Source organism: Euprymna scolopes, chromosome 4 (genome assembly GCF_053919585.1).
Source record: "Euprymna scolopes isolate OS-2025 chromosome 4, ASM5391958v1, whole genome shotgun sequence".
Classification (NCBI taxonomy): domain Eukaryota; kingdom Metazoa; phylum Mollusca; class Cephalopoda; order Sepiida; family Sepiolidae; genus Euprymna; species Euprymna scolopes.
The window spans coordinates 168,520,686-168,543,586 of record NC_136485.1 but is presented as its reverse complement, the minus strand read 5'-3'; the positions used below and the strand labels follow the sequence as shown (position 1 = coordinate 168,543,586).

Below are 22,901 nucleotides of genomic sequence, written 5' to 3'. Positions count from 1 at the left end.
AGTAGTGTCCTGGAGGCTGCCTAAGTTTTTTTTTTTCACTCCTCATTTACAAAAAGTAGAAATTTCTCTAGGATGTGGGGGGGGGGCTTGTTTTAATAGTGCTTTGGAGGCCTCCACAATTTTATAAGTGCTCAATTTTTATGTACAAAAAAGTAAATAAATTCTATAATGAGTGAGCAATTTTTTTTTCCTTGGGAGTCATCACTTATCGAGGCCTGTAGGCCACTCGAGGATAAGGATTAATGAATGTAAGGTGGTAGTATCATTAATGGTGTAAGTTGAGTAGAATTTGATTATTTAAGGGGACAGCTCAACAAGAACTTGTTATACTGGATTTGAAGGCTACCATGTTCAAATTCAATTTAAACAAGTTCTTGTTGAGCAGTCTCGATAAATAACCAAATCTTACCCAATTTACAACATTAATGATTATTACACTATCCCCTTACATTCATTAACACCTATCCTCGAGTGGCCTTCAGGCCTTGATAAATGGTGACTCCTTTGTAAAAAAAAAAAAAAAAAAAAAACATACCCCCAATTGGTGCAGCAAATGTACAAGCCACACCTACAGCGCATGCAGCAGCCAGCATTTCACTCCGACGAGATTCATTCTAGAAAAGAAATGAAAAAAAGCTTTAAATAAATCAAAATGCAAATATACTTTCAATATAAGCTCGAGTTTTTTTTTTTACTAGGAAGTCATCACTTATCAAGGCCTGAAGACCACTCAAGAATAAATGTTAATGAGTGTCACTTGGACGGTGAGACAACACTGCAGTGATTTGTAATGATGGTGGTGATTGGACAGAATTTGATAATGTAAAAAGGTGATTCATCAAGAATTTGTTTACATTGAACTTGACAACAACCATGTTATAGACAGCTGAGAAGCAGCTCCACTGCACCATGTTCCACAGACAGGCAGTTATAAGAAAGAAACGTTGCTTATGGAATCTTCATTTAGTTTTAGATAGAGAGAAAGAAAGAGAAAGTGATTGTAACTGGACAAGTTTTTGTTGTGAATGTTTTACAGGAGGGGGCATAGATTGAAGCTCAGTCGAGCACCTGCCAAGTAAATTTATGTCTTACAAGTTTTTAGATGAGGATTGATGATTTGGATTATCCAAGACTAGGGATTGTTTTATCCTTAGGCCCCCAAAACCAACAGAAATTAAATCATTCCTATGATGACCTGGTCCCTGTTGATTTTGTGGAGGAAGTTTAGTTCTGTGCAGTTCTAGGAGGTCCACCCTCCCAAGCCTTGCCTTCTCTCTTTGAGAAGCGGTTAGTTTATTTCTAATAGACTGAGGTGCCCTCACTGGGGAATGCTGACGTGGCTGCCCAGTCACTTTTTGCAGGTCAGTGCCCCTCCTCAGGGTGCTGACTTCTCAATCCCACTTTCTGACCCTGGTGTTTAAGTCCTTGCAGTGGGACAGAACTTGATTTTTTTTTTTTTTTTTTTACTATTTTTATCCTAGATGTTAGATTCACAATATTTTGACATGTTTTTTTTTTTTTTTACATGGTGGTCACCACTTATCAAGGCCCAGAAGCCATTCGGGGATAAGGGTTATTGTGTGTACAGCAATCAATGGGATAGTATCGTAGTAATAGTTAGTATTGGAGATTTGATAAAGTGTCATTACTTAAGGGGGCGGTTCATCAGGAATTTGTTTGTGTTGGACTTGAAGACATCCAAGTTGAAGTCGGGAGGGAAACAGGTAAACGGAAGACAGATCCACAGGCGTACAGTTCTAAGAAAGAAGCTTTGTTCATGGAATATACGTTTTGATTTAGGCACGGATAAAGAGTGGGGAAAATTATTGACAGTGGTTTCAGCTAGACGAGTGTTTTTCATGAAAGATTGGCGAGGAGGGAGCAGAGAATGGAGCTCTGACGAGCACTTGCCATGGAAATAATGAGAAAACAAAGACAGGCTCGCAACGTTTCTTCTGTGAAGGAGAGATTGCAGGGAAGAGAAAAGGGCATCCCCCACTAAGCCACGAAGTCTATTTTGTACTCTGTCAAGGCAGGATAGGCTGTTTTTAGCAGCTCCTTCCCAGATGTGGCAAAAGTACTCCATCCTTGGACGTACTTGGCTTTTATACAGATAGAGAATTACATCAGTAGTGAGATATCTTCTGGAGCAGTAGAAGGATCCCACCATTTTCCCAACAACCTTGGCCACAGACTTGATGCATGTGTTCCATTTCAGATCAGGAGTAAAGGTCAAACCCAGAAGCTTATCAAAACATGGGACCTCCCCTAGATGAGAGCCATTCATTTCAATCAATGCCAGATGGGGATCAGAGCGTTTATGATGTAATGATAGGAGCTTGGTCTTGGATGCATTAAAGGTACCCAGCCACCTCTTCCCCCACTGTACCACACGCTCAAGATCAGAGGAGAGAGAATCAGAGAGAACTTTGTCGTTTACAGCCTTTGATGTGTTGCCGTAGATGGCCGTGTCATCAGCATAGATGTCAATGAATGATTTTAGTATATGTTTTGGGAGATCATTGATGTAGATCAAGAAGAGAGTTGGGCCCAGGATGGACCCCTGAGGGACTCCAGCATTAATACTGTGGGCCTTTGATTTCTGCCCATCAACCACTACTCTTATGAGCCTATCAGAGAGAAATGATTTAATGATAGAGAAAACATTTCCAGTTATACTGTAGCTGGAAATCTTGTGAAGTAGGCCTTTATGTCATACCTTATCAAAGGCCTTTGATATGTCAAGAGTAATTGCCCTAGAAATGAAGCCTTTGTCGAGGGATTCTCTAATTCTATGAGATATAACTATTAGTATGTCTGCTGTAGATCTAGCAGAACGGAAACCATATTGCGTGTCACTAAGGTTATTTCTGCTGAGGTGGTTGACTACTTCTTTATTTAATATGGATTCCATCACAGGAGACTTATTGGTCTGTATTGAGAGGGAGATGACTTATCACCTGAATTCTTAAATACAGGGCATACTGATGAGGTTTTCCAGGGTGTTGGAAAGCACTTCTCCTTAAGGCAACGCTTAAACAGTTTCGTAAGTATGAGGGCAAGTTCTGCTTGTAGCTTTTTTAACACTATAATTGGAATGCCGTCAGGGCCAGTTGCTTTACTGGAATCAAGGTTCTTTATTAGCTTGGCGACCTCATGCACAGATATTTGTATGTTACTTAGAGTGTTGTGTGTTGTAGGAGGAAATAGGAAAGTTGATGGCCTTCGTCGCATAGGGTAGAATTTGCTGCAAAGTTCTTGGCAAATAGTTTGGCTTTGTCGGATGCTGATGAGATGACCTCTGGTCCATTGATAATGGTTGGGATAGAACACACGCTTCTGTTCAGGATCCTATTTGCTATTTGCCAGAACTGGTGGGAACCAAGCCGCTGCTCAGCTACTTTGGATGTAACTGATTGAGCATATAGCTCTCTTGCATTTTTTATTACTCTTTTATAGTGGTTGTTGGCGGTCCTGAAAGCAGCTTTAGTCTCAGTGCATCTATTACGTTGGTAGTTATGGAAAAAGTCATTTCTGTGCACGATGGCAGCAGCACATTCAGGGGAGAACCATGGCTGGCTGTTAGGTTTTTGTTGGAATTTTTTGAATGGTATGAATTGGTCTCTGCCTACAAGTAACCATTCGGTCAGGTCTGATACTATAGGACACATCCTTTTTAAACATGGAATGGAGAGGTAGATCAGATATGAATGTACGGAAGCTATCCCAGTCAGCCATAGAGTATCGGTATACAGTACGGTGGAGAGGTACGTCTGTAGACTTCTTATATTTCATTTTTTCTTTACTGATACAACGGAGTGGTCGTAAACTCCTAATCTTTTAGTCAATCCACGATGGTAGATTATTCTCATTCTATCAACTATGAACTAATACTAATTCTTATTTTTTTTTCACCTTCAATCTCTAGAACAATATAAGTTTTATTTAGCCCCACTTTATCAACTAAGCTCCAACCCCTGTCTCATCACTGCAATGTTGAATCACTGTGCCTGTTTTATAAATATTTTAACGGGATGTGCTCTGATGAACTCGTAGCACTTGTGCCACCTTGATGTACATATCCCTGACAAACCTGCTTAGCAACAAAATCTCACCTCTTCACTGTTGAAGTCTTTAAATGCCAGAAAGCTTTTTACTAGAATAGTTTCTTCCCTCGAACAGTTAGACTTTGGAATTCCCTTTCTGCTACCTACTTCCCTGACAGTACTGATATGCAGAAGTTTAAATGTAACATAAATCAACATCTTGTTAATCTTTCCTAGGCATGGTCCCAAATAGTAGCCACTTATGTTCAAGTGGCGATATGCTTGTTAGAGGGTGAACACGAGTAAAAAAACGGACAGGGTTTCCCAAACTTCAGAACACCATGGAGCTCCTGGGCAGGGCAAAGGTTTTTCATGGAGCACTAACAAGATGATTTCTACAATATAAAAAACATTAATTTCAAATTTTAACTTATACTTGTTTATTAGTTGTTCCTGTTTGTGATTTTACTATATTTTCAGATTTACAAACATTTTTTGTTTTTGATTAATCAAAAATTGTTTCATTTTTTTCTTTATTTTTAAACTTTATTTTTTCATGAACCATTCTAAAACTCTCCACACCTCTAGTTATGTATCATATTTATTTCCAGTAAAAAAGATCATTAATTACATTTGTGTAGCCATTTAATTTTTCCATATAAAGCATTTGGTCATCTTAAAGGCCTTCCGGAGCCCCTCAGTCTCACTCATGGTCTGTATTGAGAGGGAGATGATTTATCACCTGAATTCTTAAATACAGAGCACACTGATAAAAAGGATGTGTCCTCTATAGTATCAGACCTGACCGAATGGTTACTTGTAGACAGAGACCAATTCATACCATCCAAAAAATTCCAACAAAAACTCAACAGCCAGCCATGGTTCTCCCCTGAATGTGCTGCTGCCATCGTGCACAGAAATGACTTTTTCCATAGCTACCAACGTAATATACGCACTGAGACTAAAGCTGCTTTCAGGACCGCCAGCAACCACTTTGAGAAACCTTGCTCTAGAAGGCCGACACAAGTGATTGTTAACCAATGCATGTAATTATTAACCCATGTGACCGTGAGAAAAATGAGAATTTCGGGAGCCTTAAACCTAATCTAGATGTGCAGTATTATTACTTGCATTGCTATAAAACATTTTATTGTAGAGTATTTACTTTCTTCCCACCGCAAGATGTCACACAAGGTCTGAAGGTGGGGAGAATCAAACCAGCGCCCCTAAATGAGAAACACTTTTGCCTTTTAAAAATTGTCAGCGCACCCATGGGTCAAGGTGCCTCAGGCAGTAATTAATAAACTTACTCCACTCCAAACAGGGTGGTAAGGCCTGGGAGAGTGCACCTCCTAATGATGTGTTCTGCAGCACTCTCCGGTTAAAACAGACGCAAAGAACTTGTAGAAAAATAAAATGTCTTTATTTCTTTTTCACAATGCTAAATTCAATCGTTGCGTGTAATTGGTGAGAGCTGGTGCGAGGTAGGACAGAGTGGGGGGGAGGCAAGCGAGCAGCTCACAAGTCAGGTGCATGTATCTGCCATCTCCGTTCTTCTGCTCTGACTGTCAACAAGCTGTCTTGTTTATATAAATCCGTCTGGCTCTTGATGCCCCTGGGTGTCAACGATTTTAACCTTTGACCCCCATCAACGAGTACATCCGCCTCTGTTGCCGCTGACAGTTCACACCTCCATTTCCCGCACAATGCATTCTGCGACACTAGGACTACTCAGGAAAAATAACAGCCAGACAGATAAAAGCCAACCAAAATGGAGATTAAAGGTTCACTCTTAATTACAGGTGATAAGAACCAAGAATAATAAAAATACTTCTATTTAATCATGGCTGATGGAACGAGAATAATCATCCTCTATGGATTATTTAAAGCTTTCACTTCAAAATTCTCTAAAATTCCTGCAATCCAACAAAGATTTCCAAGTTTGGATAAAAAGTTCTAAAAGTTTAAAAAGATGAACGTGAAGGTCAGAACTTTACATTGGTCAAAATGCATAATAACCACAATTGTACTCTGAATAATAAAAATTAATCAAATACAAAGAATAATAACATTCGTGATGATGATGATAGTGATGTTATTCCTTTGGGGGTTGTTTTCTTTTCATTGTAAAAATTTGAAGTTTAATTCCGATGACATTTTAAAGCCACTGACCAAAGAAGTATTAAAATTTTTGACATTTCTCTTTGCTCTCTAATTTAACATTAGCTGAAGTAGGACAAAAGTTTTCATATTGGTTGAATAATTCCGTTAGTTTGAGTAATTGAAGATTTTACTACAACTTGAGTCGTCCATCTCACAGCTGTTCTAGCAAGGATCATAATTACAAAATTTTATTGCGTTCAAATAAGTTGACTCACAGCCAATTTAATAACTGACATCAATTGTAAATGAACAAATTTTAGTTTTATTATATTTTAAGTAAGAATAAATTTATTCAGTAAATTATATTTATATTATATTTCTCTTTGTCTGTCAGTCCATTCAATTTTTTCTTAAAAACTACTGAGCCGATTTGGCTGAAATTTTGTATGAACCTTTGCTATGATAAGGTTCAGCAAACTAAGTATTATGGTATCTGTTCAATACACAGTTAACAGGGATTAGTCACCACAAAACCAGATATATTCTAGTAGTTTTCTTAGTTAGGAATTAATAGGGATTAATATTTAATTAAAAAATAAGCATAAATTTAACCATATTCAATTATCAATAAGGCATAAAGCATTCATTCTAAGTCAATAGGCTATAACTTTTGCCTGTTTTTAATGGGCTAAAATGTCTAGTATATATAATATGACGTGTCTTTAATAAGTTTCCGGACTTTTTCATATGCCCACTTTTATTGATAGTACTAGTGGTGGGACGATTAATCGGAATCGGAATCATTAATCGTAAGAATCGTGTATTTCGGGGGGGGGGGATTGGAACCGCATTGTTAAAAAATACCTTAGATTTACGATTCTTCCATTACGATTCTCTTATATTTTTTTAAGTTGAACTGTTTGTTTGAAGTGAGATTAATGCTCTCAAATATTTATGATAAAAACGTCATAGAACTTTTCATAACATATTCAATATGATGTACAAGAATTTTATGAACTACTTTAAAGGTAATTTATCTTAATGAGTTTCAAAATTTCTTTGAATTTTTTTTCTTTAATTCTTTGAATCAAAAAAATTTTTTTACTTTTAGCTTAACTTGCTTTTATATTTCACCATTTCGTTTTTAGTAATAAATGCTTCTCTACATTAAAAACCAACCTTGTGTCTAACTCTGCCCTCGTGGGGAGACAAGTAAATAGAAAGTAATATGGCGGCTAGTACTTTCAAGTTTAATTAAAGTTTTACGATACCTGTTTTTATTAAGTTGTTAAGTGAAAGTACAGAATAGGTACACAACACCCTCCCGTCCCCATTTTAAGATTGGCTTTCTAAATAATATCATTATTTCAGCACGGCTCAATAAGTGCATGAGTACCTTTTATTTTCTTGAATAAAATAAAAACTACTCGACGAGAACACTACCATTTTTGTTTTCATAATTATTTTTTATTAAAAAATAAAAATTTCAATTGTTCAAAACATTTTTTTTCCCCAAAAGCTTATTGGGATTTTTTTAATTACCATATTTTTCATGAACATGCTCTAAAAACGTTTCAAAATTATCTAATATTTTTTCACTTTTCATGTTCTAAGCCTCTATACATGGCCTCATCGACATGAGACCATTTCATTTATCCTACTGATCCCAATATATATTTCAGCCTTCTTTTAATACGAGGCAAGTAGCAGGAACACTCTGGTCTGCAAAAAATGCCTGGGCAACTTTATCAGAATTCCCCATTAGAGGCACCTCAGCAGATTAGTAATAAACTCCTTCTCAAAAAGAGAAGATAAAGCCTGGAAAGGAGAAACTCCTAGAACTACACAGGATTAAAAACATGCTACAGTTTAAACTGTTCACTTTGATGTTGAAGGGAAAAATCCCCCGGCTGAGGCTCAGGAATGATCAGAAAGTCTGCAGGTTTGACCAAAGTCTCCCTCTGAAGCAGACATTCTAGAGAGATGAGTTCAAAGAGGCAACCAAAACATCGAATTCTTATTAAGGGGACCAATTCTTTAATATGAGCAGATTATTTGAACTGTAACTCATCACAAACATCTGGATAATACATCTTGGTTGCTATTTACTTGCCTCTCCACCAGGGCAGAGTTAGACACAAGGTTGGTTTTTAATGTGGGGAAATCCAGCTCACCCAAAAAAGGGGCACTCTGGATAGAAACAAAAATAAAAATTGTCTCAGTCATGAAGGATTTCTTCTCCACCGACCAAGGACAGAAAAGGTGAAGTGTAGCAAAACTATTTGCTTTCTGAATTTTTACAAGGTTGCTGTGAAGAAGGTGAGCTACTTATGTCTGAAATTATCCTGTACCTCTATAAGGCCTCCATTCGCCCATGTATGGAGTAATGTTGTCACATTTGGGCTGGTCCATCTGCTACGAGTCTCTCACTCCTGGACAGGGTTCAAAAGAAAGTCACCAACCTGATAGGTCATGAACTGTCATCTAAGTTTCAGCCTCTGTCCCATTGAGGAAATGTTCAATAAGTATTTTAATGTTGAATGCTCTGACGAACTACAAGCACTTGTACCCCCCCCCCCCAACATAAATACCCCTGACAAACAGCTAAATCCCACCCCTACAAAGTAAAGATCCCTAGGTGTAAGAAAGCCTTCTGCTCTAATAGTTCCTTTCCTTGAACTGCTAAACTTTGGAAATCGCTTCTGGGATTCTGTTTTCTCAACTGTACTGACATGCAGAAGTTCAAGTGTAATATTAACAGATTTGCTGCTCATCTCCCTTCATAATATCCCTGCAACCCCAATAGTAGCCCCCTACTTCAACTCACGAATCTGCATAGACTTTTCAAATAGAACTTTCTTTCAATCCACAGAGGTAACATGCTCTCATTTCATCAGCCGTGACTAGATAGAAGTCTCAAGTAATTCTCAATTGTATTTTAAGTGTCACCCACACTGGAGATTGAACCATTCACCCCCAGAAAAATGTAACTTACAACTGAATTTCACCAAGTATTTTATCCACTGAGCCATGGATCCTTTGGAGTTGAACAATTCTTTTATGTTTTTTTTTTTCTTTAAAGCATACACTATTAGCTTGATGTTAGATCAATACTCATCAATCTTCAGGCAGACAGAGGTAAAGCTGTCTCAAACATAATAAAAAGAGAAAATATATTTTACCAGCTTAGTCGTAACTCCCTGTTTATGACACAGCATCCTGAACATGTAGCTCTAATTCTACTCTTCATCTTCTAATGGAATTTTCCAATTTCTCCTTAGCTTATGTAAAAAATTCCATTTTTAATATTTTTAAATGCCCACATCTACTTTTGCTCGTGTAACAGTAAAGATGATGATGATGATGATTACATTTGAAATATGCAGCTGATCTCGAAGTCAACCTGGGCTCAGTTATGGATTGGGGTAAGAAATGGTTCGTTTTATTTAATCCTGTTAAGACTCAGCTTGTGGCTTTCAATCATAGGTGTGCCCCTTTTCTTCCCGAGATTCTTATGGATGGCTCTGCTCCTAATGAGAAATCGATTCTAAAACTTCTTGGTCTTTTTTTTTTTTTTTCATCAAATCTTTCTTCTTGGAATTGATATATTACATCCATTGATCTTTCCGATTCTCGTAAAATCAGTTCTCTCTATCGTTCTGAACACTTTCTCACATCCGAGGCTATTCTCTATCGCTACAAATCTACTATCAGACCATGTATGAAGTATTGTTGTCATATTTTGGCTGGTGAATCTCTGATTTGAGGATTATTGATAAGGTACAAGAACTTATCTGCACTTTAATTGGCTCAACTATCTTCTTCTCTGCAACCTCTCTTTCATAGACGTCATGTTATTAGTCTCAGTTTCTTTTTTTTATAAATACTATTATAGCATGAGTTCTTCAGAATTGTCTGATGTATTCCCTGCTTCCTTTATTTCAGCTCGTTTGGCTCTGATTGGTTGGTTTAGTGGTCTCCATCAATTTGCAGTTTTTGATATCTCATTGTAATACAAGTTTTTATTCCAGTAGCTTCTTTTCAAGAACTGCAATCTTGTGGAACTCTCTTCCTGCTCACTGTTTTCCTTCTACCTAAAACTTTAGTTTTTCTAAGACCAACGTAAATAGGCATCTCCTGTCTTTACACTAATTATCTTTTGTTCCTGTTAGATAAGTACACTAAGTGGCTTCATGCCTGGTTTGGAGCGATTTCCATAACAATGTTTTTTTTAAATCTTTCGCACAATTATTTTTTTTATCAAAATCGTTCTCCCATAAAGATTATTTTCTGGTTTTCAAAACAATTAGTCGATAATTGCTCTGATTAGTTTTCCAAATCTTTGCTTATTAGCAAATTACTCTTCGCATGCAATCTGTCCTTTTTTTCTGTTCAATATTCCTGCATATCATTTTAATCAAGTGATAACACTAATACACTTAGTTCATTAACATCTAACCTTACAAGCATCCATAGTTACAGAATGAAACAAATGACCTACCTTATCTCCATCTCTCCTTAATACTAGCCAAGTCTAATAATAATCTATACAATTCAATTCATTTATGAAAATTAAATCTTTATACTTACTGATGAAGCAAACAACTTATACTTTTTATTCTCCATCTCTCCTAAATACAAGCCCAGTTTGAGGGTTTGTCAAAATTCACTTTAGTCTATGTTCATTGCATATGTACTCCTATAAATTTGGTTGTTTTTTTGTTTTTGTATTGATATTTATATTAAAACTCATTTTTTCTATTTATTTAAAAAGAAAATACAACTTTGTTATACATGGGTCGTGGAATTGCATTCATCTGCAAAGATCTAGCTAATTTGCATATTCTTTTTAATATTCATTTTAATTAATTCCCTATTAGGTTTTTTTGTTTTTTTTTCGGTTTTCTAACGGGATGACCACTTTTAGTTAACTATTCATGTAATTATATTCATACAGATATTCTACATGATTTATACTTGCGTAATAGGTTATAGTAAACACAAACCTTTTCCTATGCATATATATATTTGTTTAAAAAATTTTGTCTACCAAACTCCTCTGTAAGTTTTTAGTCTACAGACATGAAACTTAATATACAGGATATTCAAACTGCTACAAAACTTTATATTTGAGTTTAAGCCGGGGAAAAAATCAGTGAAAAACTGAAAATTAAAGAAATAGAGTTTGCCAGGTCATGGTCGACCAACAGCATTATGAATATGCATGTGTAACGTAATAGCTATTGGTTCATGTTTTAATTTTTAACCTTGCACCAAACATGCTTTCATAGGTCGGGCATTAACGTCAAAGGAAAAAGTGAATCATAAGCTAAACGTTTTGGTTTTGATTCTCAGTGGTGACATAAAAGTATTTTTTTTTTTTTAATTATTTTTTAAATCATTACTATATATTGGGTCCAATATATCCTGTATATAATATTTTGATTGCAGAAATTCCCTTCTGGACCAAATTACGGTATGTCTAAAATTTTACCCACTATCTTATTTCCAAAAGCTATAAACAAACTAGTTCGTATTTTCCCTTTACTTGAAAAGTCCTCCCACTCTCCCAATCAAGGTAAATTTTTTTTTTTTTTTTTTACACAGTGATCATCACTTCTCAAGGCCTGGAAGCCACTCAGGGATAAGGGTTATTGCAAGTACATTACGTTAGTGTGGAGATTTGATGAAGTGTTTACTTAAGGGGGCGGTTCATTAGGAATTTGTTAACATTGGACTTGAAGACATCCAAGTTGTAGTCCGGAGGGAAGCAGGCAGATGGAATAGAGTTCCACAGGCGTGCAGTTCTAAGAAAGAAGCTTTGTTCATGGAATCCGCGTTTTGATTTAGGCACAGATATAGAGTGGGGGAAATTTTTCACAGTGGATTCAGCAAGACGGCTGTTTTTCATGAAAGATTGGCGAGGGGAGACCAGAGATTGGAGCTCAGACGAGCACCTGTCATGGAAACGATAAAACAAGGATAGGCTCGCAACGTCTCTTCTGTGGGAGAGAGGTTGCAGGGTAAAGAAAAGGGCATCCCCCACTAAGCCACAAAGTCTATTTTATACTCTGTCAAGGCAGGATAGGCTGTTTTTAGCAGCTCCTGCCCAGATATGGCAACAGTATTCCATCCTTGGACGTACTTGGCTTTTATATAGATAGAGAATTGCGAGAATTTCATGTTGAAAATACAGTCAAAATCAACGATGAACAAAAAACTTAACTCAAAAGGGGGGATTGTGGGGGTCATTGGTCATCCTTGTCACTCCAGAACTAAACAAAATCAAAAGTTTCTCCCAGCTAGTATCTTCTTTCACCATAATACTTTGATCCCGGCCCGAAGGCCAAGAACTTCTTCCTTTAATGATTTGAATAAAAAAAATATTGTTTGGTCAAATGAGATGATAACATGAACGAACGTCTGACGGACGTTTAGAGGGGGAGGGGTCAATTTCCTAAATTCCACAATTTATACTTTATTCACGTTATTCTCATCGCTTACAAACTTACCTTTTAGATTAAAAAATTCTTTATGATTTTTATTGTCGGGGATCAGTTTTCAATTATAACTTTCTACTAAATTGAACTTTGTGACCATCACTGAGAAAAATATTGCAACAATATGATCCCTGACGATAAGTCATAAATTTTTTTTTTTTTTTAATTTGAAAATCTCAATGAGATTAACATGAAAAGAAAAAAATTTTAAATGTGGAATTATGGGGAGGGGGGGGGGCAATTTCATAAATGTCTGCTGAATCTCTTAATAAAAAAGAGTTGTAGTAGCCCCTACATAAAAGTGGCACTGAACCTACATTGGGGTGATTAGGCAAAAAACAAAAAATTATTTTTCACTTTCAAAGTCATAAAAACTAATTCTTTTTATATAAAACACATTTTTACACCCTAATCTTCATTACTTTTCATTCAGTTTTTATTTGAATACATTTACACCAGTTTCGTATTTTTTACTTTCTTTGTCTGTAAAATAATTTACACCGCTAGAGTACAAATTTCCCCTTTATTATATTGCCTACAGATATATTTGTTATATATTGGTTTTGACTTCTTTTTTTTATATATATTTGTTTTTTGTTTAGTTCTCTTTTCAGGACATCTTTCCCACAATGCTCAGACATAAATTTTTTTTTTTAAAGTACTTTTTTACCTTAGCGCCAACTACACCATTTCCTTTAAACCGACAACTTCTATAGGTTTTAGACTGTTAAATAAAACAATCTATTTCAACTTTGGCAGAGACAAGTAGTTTTCGAGATATGACATGCATTATGCATTGTAATTCACTGTTCTACAAATGCGCAATAAAAAATGTACTTCTCTCGACATGATACCCACATTTTTTTTTTTTTTTTTGGTTTATAGTCTTTGTGAGTGGGTATGCTGACAACAAGTATAAAGGGTAAACTTGGGGCAAATACTTTGACAGTCCACTCATAAAATGGGGTGTCTATTCCAAAAGCTGTTCCTACCATGGCGAGGTTGGTCGTGTCTATTCCATACACCATTCAATTAACAATAGGAGGTTAGGGGTGTCTATTTCAAAACCTGTTTTTAACATTAGGACGTTGGCGATTGGTCACCAACAACAACCATATTTTATTTTTTTTACAAGGAATGGGCATGCTTCCACCGGGCAACAATGGTTAACAGGTCCTGCAAGTATAATACTAACTACAAAATCTGTATTAATCAAAATATCATAATTAAGCGTATTTTACGACTGAGCAATGCCGAGCGGTCTGCTAATGTATATATATATATATATATATATATATATATATATATATATATATATATATGCATAATCACATTGACACACCAGTTTTCATCAGATCACTGAAGTTAAGCAATGTTGAGCATTGTTAGTATCAGATGGGTGACCATTTGGGAATTCTAGGTGCTGTATGTGCTCTCTGCTTATCTCAACATTTGTTTCCAGTCGTCCTGTACATACACTTCACTTGCCACTGGTATTTAACAAAGGAGAGATGTGGTTGAAGATTACGCACCTTCTATCACAAAAATTTCATGTGGAGGCACCCCTTCATGGGTATCCATAATCTGTCAAAGACTGAAGGAGCCTGTTTTATTTATATATATTAGTAAAAATCTTTATTCATACAAACATTTTGGCTACAGGTCTTTAAGCCAAATATGCATTTACATTTAGTAGGTACCCTAAAGGTCTAGTACAATATAACTTATCAATTGTTTAAATAATTTGTATATGTATTGGATTACTCTTACTAAATTTCACATTCCTATGTCTAATAATCTAGAAGTAGTTAGCAATCACACACAAGTACAAGTTCCTCATAATATATAATTTAACAAAACATTTGGGTGTGCAATACTAAATCAAAGAGTAAATTTACCTTTACCAACTGAGTCATTACTTTTTATGTTTGACATTCCTAAACTATTATTCATAATTCTTTCTATAATTTTTTTTTTTTTGTACTTACAATTTCACCGTATTTGTGGTTAGTAGATAGTTAAAAAAAATAAATAAATAAATAAATAAAACCATAAGTTAAGACTTTTTTTATTATTAAAGCCCATCCTCTATTTCAGGTTTGAAAAAAAAAAAAAAAAAAAAAGGCTCAAATATGTTCTAAAAAGAAATTGATCAGAAAAGAAAAAACTAATAAAATGGAGCAAAATAAAAAAAAAACTTGCCACCAATATAAGTACATCATAACAAAAGAATGTTAGCATATATATATAACGTGATCTTTTAAATTGTCACTCATGAAATTATTAAAAAAATTCACAATCCATTATTTGAAACGAATCAACTTTATTCTATTCATGACTCATGCACCAAGCTATGAATATTATAATTACACTCTGAACTTATAAATTATAGAAATTATAATTATTTACAATTAATTACAATATTGATTCTTCTATTCCATGAGAGATTTTCTGAATTTTAAGCAAGATTTTCAGATGAAGGACTTTGAATTAACTTATGACTCATTCACGTTTGCAATTAAAATTCTCTGGAAATATTTTTGATGTTTTTCATTTTGCAATTTGATTTAAATGCTATTATAACCCTTTGAAAAAGAAAATGATATACACATTTACATTTACTAAATTATACTACGGCCATAATTTAGCTAGCCAGAGTTTTGGATGAATCTATTGATTCCTTTGACAAATTCTTAAATTCTTTATCTATCTAGATTGGTAGTCTTTCAAGTTATGAAAAATATCTTTTCTAAAACATTTGAGGTAGCATGACCTTTTTGCTGGACGTCACACAATTCATTAAGGATTTAGCAAGATTTTTGTTTCATTTTATTTCAAAGTTCTCAGATTTTTTGTTTTCTTCAGTCCGCATGAAATCATTGCCATAAACATCAGATATAAAACTTATTCAGCGTATTCTAAGCACTTCTCAACCAATTTTTTTCTAGGCCGCTGCATCTAAATATTACCCATTTTATTTCAAAGTCCTCAGAAATGAAGGAAGCCCTTTCTTGAGGCTAACACTTGGTCTCTATATGAGATTCACAGATATTCGAATATTCTATTAAAGTTTTACTTTACATCTCAAAAACTGAGTTAATAAAGAAGTTGAAAACATTATTTCCCTCTCCCCAATTGACCATTTAAATATGTTTTAGTATAGCTTTCGTTTTGGTCTATTGGTCTTACTGGATTCTAAGACAAGAATTCATCTAGTCTAGTTATTTGAGCTAACACCACTTGAAGGTTTACAATTCCTCATTAAAACCAGTATAAGTTAGCCATACTAAGGAGATCTTATTTGATCCGCAAATACCATGTGATTTTGAATATTTGGTCAGGGTTTACTTCTAGAGAAAAATATCCTCATGCCAGATTGTTCTGACAAATCCTTGTACAAAGAGACATTAGATAGTTGAGGATAGTGTCTAGCAGGTATTCAAACTTTCGTAAGCATTCAAGCCGTTTCTTTCGTAAGCATTCAAGCCGTTTCTTTAGGCAAAAGTATGCAACTATTTATATTACTTCAAACCCAACATGTCATCTGCACAAAATGGAAATGAATGGACAAACATAGGTGATTATTGACCACTAGAAGTGGTTAATAGTCTGACCAGTTAAATTTGGATCTTTAATGGATAAAACTTAATAAATTGGATATTTTTTGTTAGTTAACTTTTGGATAATTGTGCATTATAATTTAATTTAAACAAATGCATTTTAGATGAAAACATTATTATATACTTAATGTGTCATGTCAAAATCAGTAAAACTTCCAAAAATTATGAAAAATGATTGGAGTAGAACTATTTTTTTTTTTTTTTTTTTTTTACAAAAAATAAAATAAATAAAAAACATCAAGGATTTGTGTTTTTTGGAGTACTGTCTACTGTTCTCATCTTGACAATTATTCCATCAATGTAACCTCCAACCTTCTTCAGGTGTATTTTGTCATGCTCGGAAATTTGGATAGAATTTCTAATGAAACCCGTGGCACAGTGGTTAGAGTATTTAGAAAAATTAGTTGTAAAAGTGATATTCTCCTGAAGGTTGAAGGTTCAATTCTCAGTGTGGGTAACCAAAAAATACAATTGCAAATTATTTAGGGCCTCTTTCCAGTCATGGCTGATGGAATGAGAACATGCTACCCCCGTGGAGTCAATAAAGGGTTCCGTTCAAAATTCCATCCAATTCCTGAGTTCGACAGAAACATTCTCAAGTTAGGCAAGATACACCTGAAGAAGGTTGGAAGTTACATTGACTAAAACGTTGCGAAAATGACACTCAAGATGAGAACAGTAGTCTGAAGAATCCAAATAATACTAATAACCGATCCTCATCTCAAAAATTCAGAAACGAGATATTAAGGATTTATCATTTTCTATTTTGAAATGGTGGATTTTAATATTTTGTCAAAAATCATAGATTGCAGTTACTTCCTCTAGATTTCAAGAACTCTTCATTAACAAATATAATAAAACTTTATAATTCGCTAAATTTTATTTTTTACTTATTTTTTCTACTCAATCATTTTATGTAACTTTTGGAATTTCAACATGGCACATACATAATAGCATTTTACCTAAAATGCATTAATTTAAAATGGAATGATACTACACAAGCACCAACTTTTGTTTTACAGCATACCAACCACTCTTTGGGTTATTTTATGCGGAATAGTTTTCCTGAAAGTTTTTGTGCTTCAAGTTTTTAATTTCAAAATATGAATAGTTTGTCAATTGTCTTTTGTCAAAATATATTTTATAAATGAATAATTTGTAAAATATATATGCTATTTAACCAGAGGGAATAAAGACATTTATATAAAAAGAAAAGCTTGGTACAAGATAGGCAAAGAAGGAAGGAAGCATAGATCTAAATAGCCATACTCCTGATTAACAATGGAAAAATTAAACATAACTTTTACCAAACACAATAAAAGTTAATTTTTTTTTTATTTTTTTTTTTTTATTACATTTTCACCCCAAACAAGGCAAATTGCCACTTTGGTGTAGGGGGCTACTATCAGGAGCAACAACTACTGGGGTACTATGTAGGGATTTGGGCAGCAAGGTGTCGGTTCATGTTACACTTGAACTTCTGCACGTCAGTACTGTTGGGGAAGCAGGGACCTGGAATGGAATTCCAGAGTCTAGCGGTTCTGGGGAAGAAACTATTGGAGTAAAAAGATCTTTTACATCTAGGGATCTCTACAGTGTGGGAGTGGGATTTAGCAGCCTGTCGGGTTTGTCGAGGGTGCTCACGTCGTGGGGGCACAAGTGATTGCAGTTCGTCAGAGCATTCACCACTAAAATACTTGTAGAAAAGGCAGAGGGATGCAACATTTCGTCGATGGGACAGAGGCTGAAGCTTAGATGCCAGTTCAGGGCCTATCAGGTTTGCGACTCTCTTTTGAACCTTGTCAAGGAGCGAGAGACTAGTAGCAGATGCACCAGCCCAGATGTGGCAGCAATACTCCATACATGGGCGAATGGTTGCCTTATAGAGGTACAGGATACTTTCGGGTGTTAGTAGTAAGTTAATTTTCTACCAACCTGTATAGTTTTAAAGTTATGAAACTATGTTCTTTTTTTTTTTTTTTTAATCTTCATATGGCTTTAAAAAATGACTAACCAGATGGGTCTAAAATTTTTGAGATACTGCGATTTACTTTGAAATTAAAAAAAAAAATAAAAATAACTTTAAAAAATTGACATTTTTAGTTCACTTAGGAAGATGAATAACTGAATGCAAAAAGAATTTATTTTTTTTATTTCATCAATAAAAATAAATTCTTATGTAATTTCAGTATTGTGAAATACAGAATGAGTAAAAAAATAGTTATGAAATTATTATTTAATCTTAATTTAATTTTTATTGAAGTATTGTGAAATTCGAAAAAAAGTACGAAACCACCAAACTAGCTTTACCTAGCAAGCATGTGTAACTTTTATCTTAATAATTCAAAGAATGTAATAAATAATCTCTCTTAGAATGCATCCGACAAGTAAATGATTTTTATGACAAAATCTTCATGCGAACTGAAGAAATGACTCCATTTCATCTTGTCATGAAGCTAGCTGACAATCTTGAAAGGATCCAATGAATTGACAAGGGTTGGTTCATAGCTCATTCTTTTCTTCTGAATAGAATAGATTTTTAAAATAATTATGCAATGCTTTCATTTTTTTTTATTTTTTTTATTTTTTATTTCGTTTAAGCTTCATTAAGTTTCCGTTTTTATTCTAAGACTTTCATAACATCATAAGTTTTATTTTGATGCTATATAATATTAGTATTACTACTAAAAAAAGGTATTATAACACAATTTGTAAATGGTTATATAATTTGCATGTTACATAAGTTGCCTTACCTTCAAAATGATTCAATGAATTGCCACTGTTTAAGAAGCACTTAATATTACAATTTAATGGTTAAAAAGACCTGATGAGTGAAAAATTAATTTTCATAAACGTCTATATATTAATTTGATAGCATGTGTTATTTTCGTGTTACACCTTTTTCCTTCAGAGTGACTTGTTTAATTGTTATGACCTTCCATTTCTTGTAATAAAGAATTTTACCAAGAATTCTTCATAAGTTTTGGTTTCAATTATAGCTGAAGAAACTCATATTTCTTCATAAGTTTTGGTTCTGATTCAAGCTGATGCACCTAAGTCAAATGAATGTATTTTTTTTTTTAAATCACAACTTTATAATATATAAGAATCAATAGAAAATTGACTACAATAATATATACAAAATCTGCATGAATTAAAATATCATATTTAAGAAACATTACAAACGTATGCTGTATTTTCGTGGACATCGGCAATATTAGATACCTAATGTGCTTCAACAAGTCATATCTTTTTTATTTGTGGGTCAATTTTTAAAAGAATTACATTGCTGGAAAGAAAATAGAATACGCATTCCAATGATGTTAATTTATTTTTCTTTTATGTGTTCACTGTTTTTATGCTCCAAGTTAAAAATGAAAAAACGGTAAAAAATGACGACAGTGAAAAGGGAAACTGTTTTTTCAATGTTTATATTTCATACGTTACATTTGGATACAAATGTGCGGGGTCAAATTTGATTGGATATGGCTGAAATTTTACAGGCTATATAAGCATAGAAGTCCATCTCTACTGGACTTTGATTTATATTTTTATGACCACAGGAAGCAAAATTACGACCGAGCAAAGTTGACAAAGTATATTTCAAAACTGATAAGATAAATCGGTATATATCATCCATTTTCATATAGATAATAGTTTCAGAATTATTTTCATGTATGATATGTAAATATTTGATAATTATTGTGTGGAAATTTCTTTAAAATGTTATCTTTTATAGAAATTCAAATCCACTAAAAGGGAAACAGCTGACTATGCGCTAATGCGCTGGCTGCCTACAGTCAGCGTATTAACGAGTTTGCATTCTCTTAAAAATAGAAAACTGTTTTTTCTGCTTTCAAAACGAAAACAGAAAAGTTTCATTTTCTATTCTGGGTGTGTCAATGTAAAAAAAATATTTTCAAGCTTTTCAAATTTGATTTTTAAACAATACTATTTTGTTCTTTTTAACGCTTTTAGTACACATGCACTAAAAGTGTTAAAAAACAACAAAATGTACTAAGTACATGCGTTTCTGTTTTCATTGTATTTATGACTTCTTACTTGTGCTTAAGGTAGAATTGTGTTTTTTACTGGTAAAACAAAAACAAAAAACAAATATATAACAAATAAAAAGTACTTGTACACTTCTGCTACCATGCTGAAATAATGTTATTTAGAAACCCATTCTTAACATGGGGAAGGAAGGGTGTTTTGTGAACTATTCTGTACTTTCACCTAACAATTAAATAAAATATATTGTGAATCTTGAATTTATTTTTAACTAATTGTCAAGACCATTTTTTTGAATCTGTAAAACAAACCCATATTTTCTTTTTAAACTGAAGATATCTAAATAATAATTAAGGATATCTAAATAATAATAATTAGGCGGTTCGATAAAGAATTTCATTGTGATGCATTTCGTAAATTTTTACCTTGTTTCCACCTTAACATTTTTCTTTAAAATGACTACCTTTTAAGGTTTTCGGGTATGCTGAAAACGAATATCTCATTTAAATTTTCCGCATATAAGTAGCTTTCTGGATATTAAGCAATGTCATTTCTTATGTTATTGTCGGTGGCCATCTTGGTACGTGTGTTCGGGATTACATTTGTGCGCTCGCACATGCCAAGATGGCCACCAGTGATAACATAAGAAATGACATTGCTTAATATCCAGAAAACTACTTATTTGCAGAAAATTTAAATGCGATACTGTATATTATAAAAGTAATCATTTTAAATGTTAAGGTGGAAACAAGGTAAAAAAAAAAAAAAAAATTACTGTTTTATTTCTTTGTTTACATAATTGAATTTTCAGTAAAACAACAGAATAGAAATGACAAAAATTACCATCAACTGGTTGCTTATAGCAAATAGTTGTTGCTTATCAGGATTCCTGGTATCCTGGTACTGTGAAAGCTACATCAAGGATTCATGTAGAGTACAATTTATGGTTGCATCTCTGAAAATAGGGGTATATTTTGGGCCAGATAGAGAGGATTTACAAAATTGAAAATTGGACTGGTCCCAAAATGCATAAGTTCTGGTCAATTATGGGAATTTCCATTTTTTACAGAAATCCAGAATTTATATGAAAAATTTTCTTCGATTTATTTCCGAGATTAATTCATATCTACTCAATTTTTTTTTCTTTGAGGGGAGTAGTAAATACCGGCCATGAATGCTCTTTAGACTAAGCTCTCCTTTGGTGAGGAGGCAGGAAAATGCTTATTCTCAATAAAGCTATATTTAAATACCACTATAATACTTAGTTTTGTTCATAAATAGGCACCCACTGTATAGTACCATGTGCCAGTTTAAAAAAAAAATTGAAAGTTGTATATCTTAATTTATAATTCACTAGCGGGGGTACCCTGCGTTGCCCGGGTGTTTGTAGGTGTGTGTGGTGTTACATAAAAAGAACTGGGAGGGGGGAGGGATTCAAACCCGAAGCCCTGAGGCGAAGTTTGAAAATAAAATCGGCCAGCCAGAATGAGTTAGTGAAAGATGTTTGAATTTATTTAAGAACGAAATTGACAGGGGCGCGGCCGGAAGTCGTCGTGTGTTACGACAACGACGATGTAGGTTTGTTTGTTATAAGCGAAGTAAAAAAAGAAAACAACGTTAACACTTAAAAAAACACAAAAAAAACTAATGTAAAGCAAACGAACGATGAAAACAGAAAAATGAACATTTGAAAAATGGCTTCTATAAGCCTGTTTCGATATTAAAATTTTAAAAAATCGGTGGGTACTCGGGTGTTTTTGGGTGTCGCTAATAATAAGCGAAGTAAAAAGAAAAGAGCAGAAAAACGAAACCCTGGTTCAATATTTAAATTTAAAAAAAAAAAAACCATCTCACACCACGATTCGAACCCAAAACATTTAGATAATGAACCAAGGCCTTAACTAACTGACCTAACACGACGTACATGAAATTTGTTCGGTTTTTCTAATATTTAAAGTAAATCAGGTCACAACGTCATCTGATGCATGCGTAGAATCAGTCATTGTCAAGAGAGGACTGTTTTTGTTGACCCCCACCCCCCCACCCCTGTCGAAAATTGTCGATTTCAAGGTGAAAAAGTTAACGTTTTTGGCCAATTTTTCGATATTTTTTGAGCAAAGGATGGAGCTTCGATGTGATACTGAGTTTGTGAATTTTCGTCGCGTCTGTCGAAAGTTTTTAGCAGACATCCAAACATACATACATACAAACATTTTCCCTTTTATATATATAGAAGATGGCTTATGATAAAGAGATAGATCAGATTTGACTGCATAATCAGAAGGAGCACACAATTTTACATAAGAGTGCCAAGTTTCATGAGAATAGCTTGAAAAATAAATAAATGGTGGTGAAATTACCGAATTTCTTGAAATATTGAGGTCCGTAATTTAGCCCAATTTTTCTAAAGAAAAATGTCCACGGAAAAGCCTAAATTTTAGTCATTAACATTCTCATAACTTTTGAACTACTGATGGTATTTGCATAATTCTAATGGTTTTAAGCATCTTTTACATAGCTCTTTTCATGCAAGTTTATAAAATAACAATTATCTAAAAAGAAAAAAAATCAACTTGTAATTCTAATTTAAGTGTATTTGACAACCAGGCCATGCCAGGTGT

At 34.0% G+C, this 22,901-nt stretch overlaps 1 protein-coding gene across 8 annotated transcripts in view; it reads right to left on the bottom strand.

Annotated features, from left to right (window-relative positions):
• The window catches only part of LOC145270111 (chloride channel protein 2-like), a 328,843-nt gene that overhangs the window by 119,113 nt on the left and 186,829 nt on the right, over positions 1-22,901 (bottom strand). For all 8 annotated transcript variants that reach the window (XM_080125735.1, XM_080125715.1, XM_080125717.1 and 5 more), the window contains exon 7: positions 536-614. In XM_080125735.1, the coding sequence (XP_079981861.1) occupies positions 536-614 (79 nt within the window). The remainder of the gene's footprint in view (positions 1-535; positions 615-22,901) is intronic.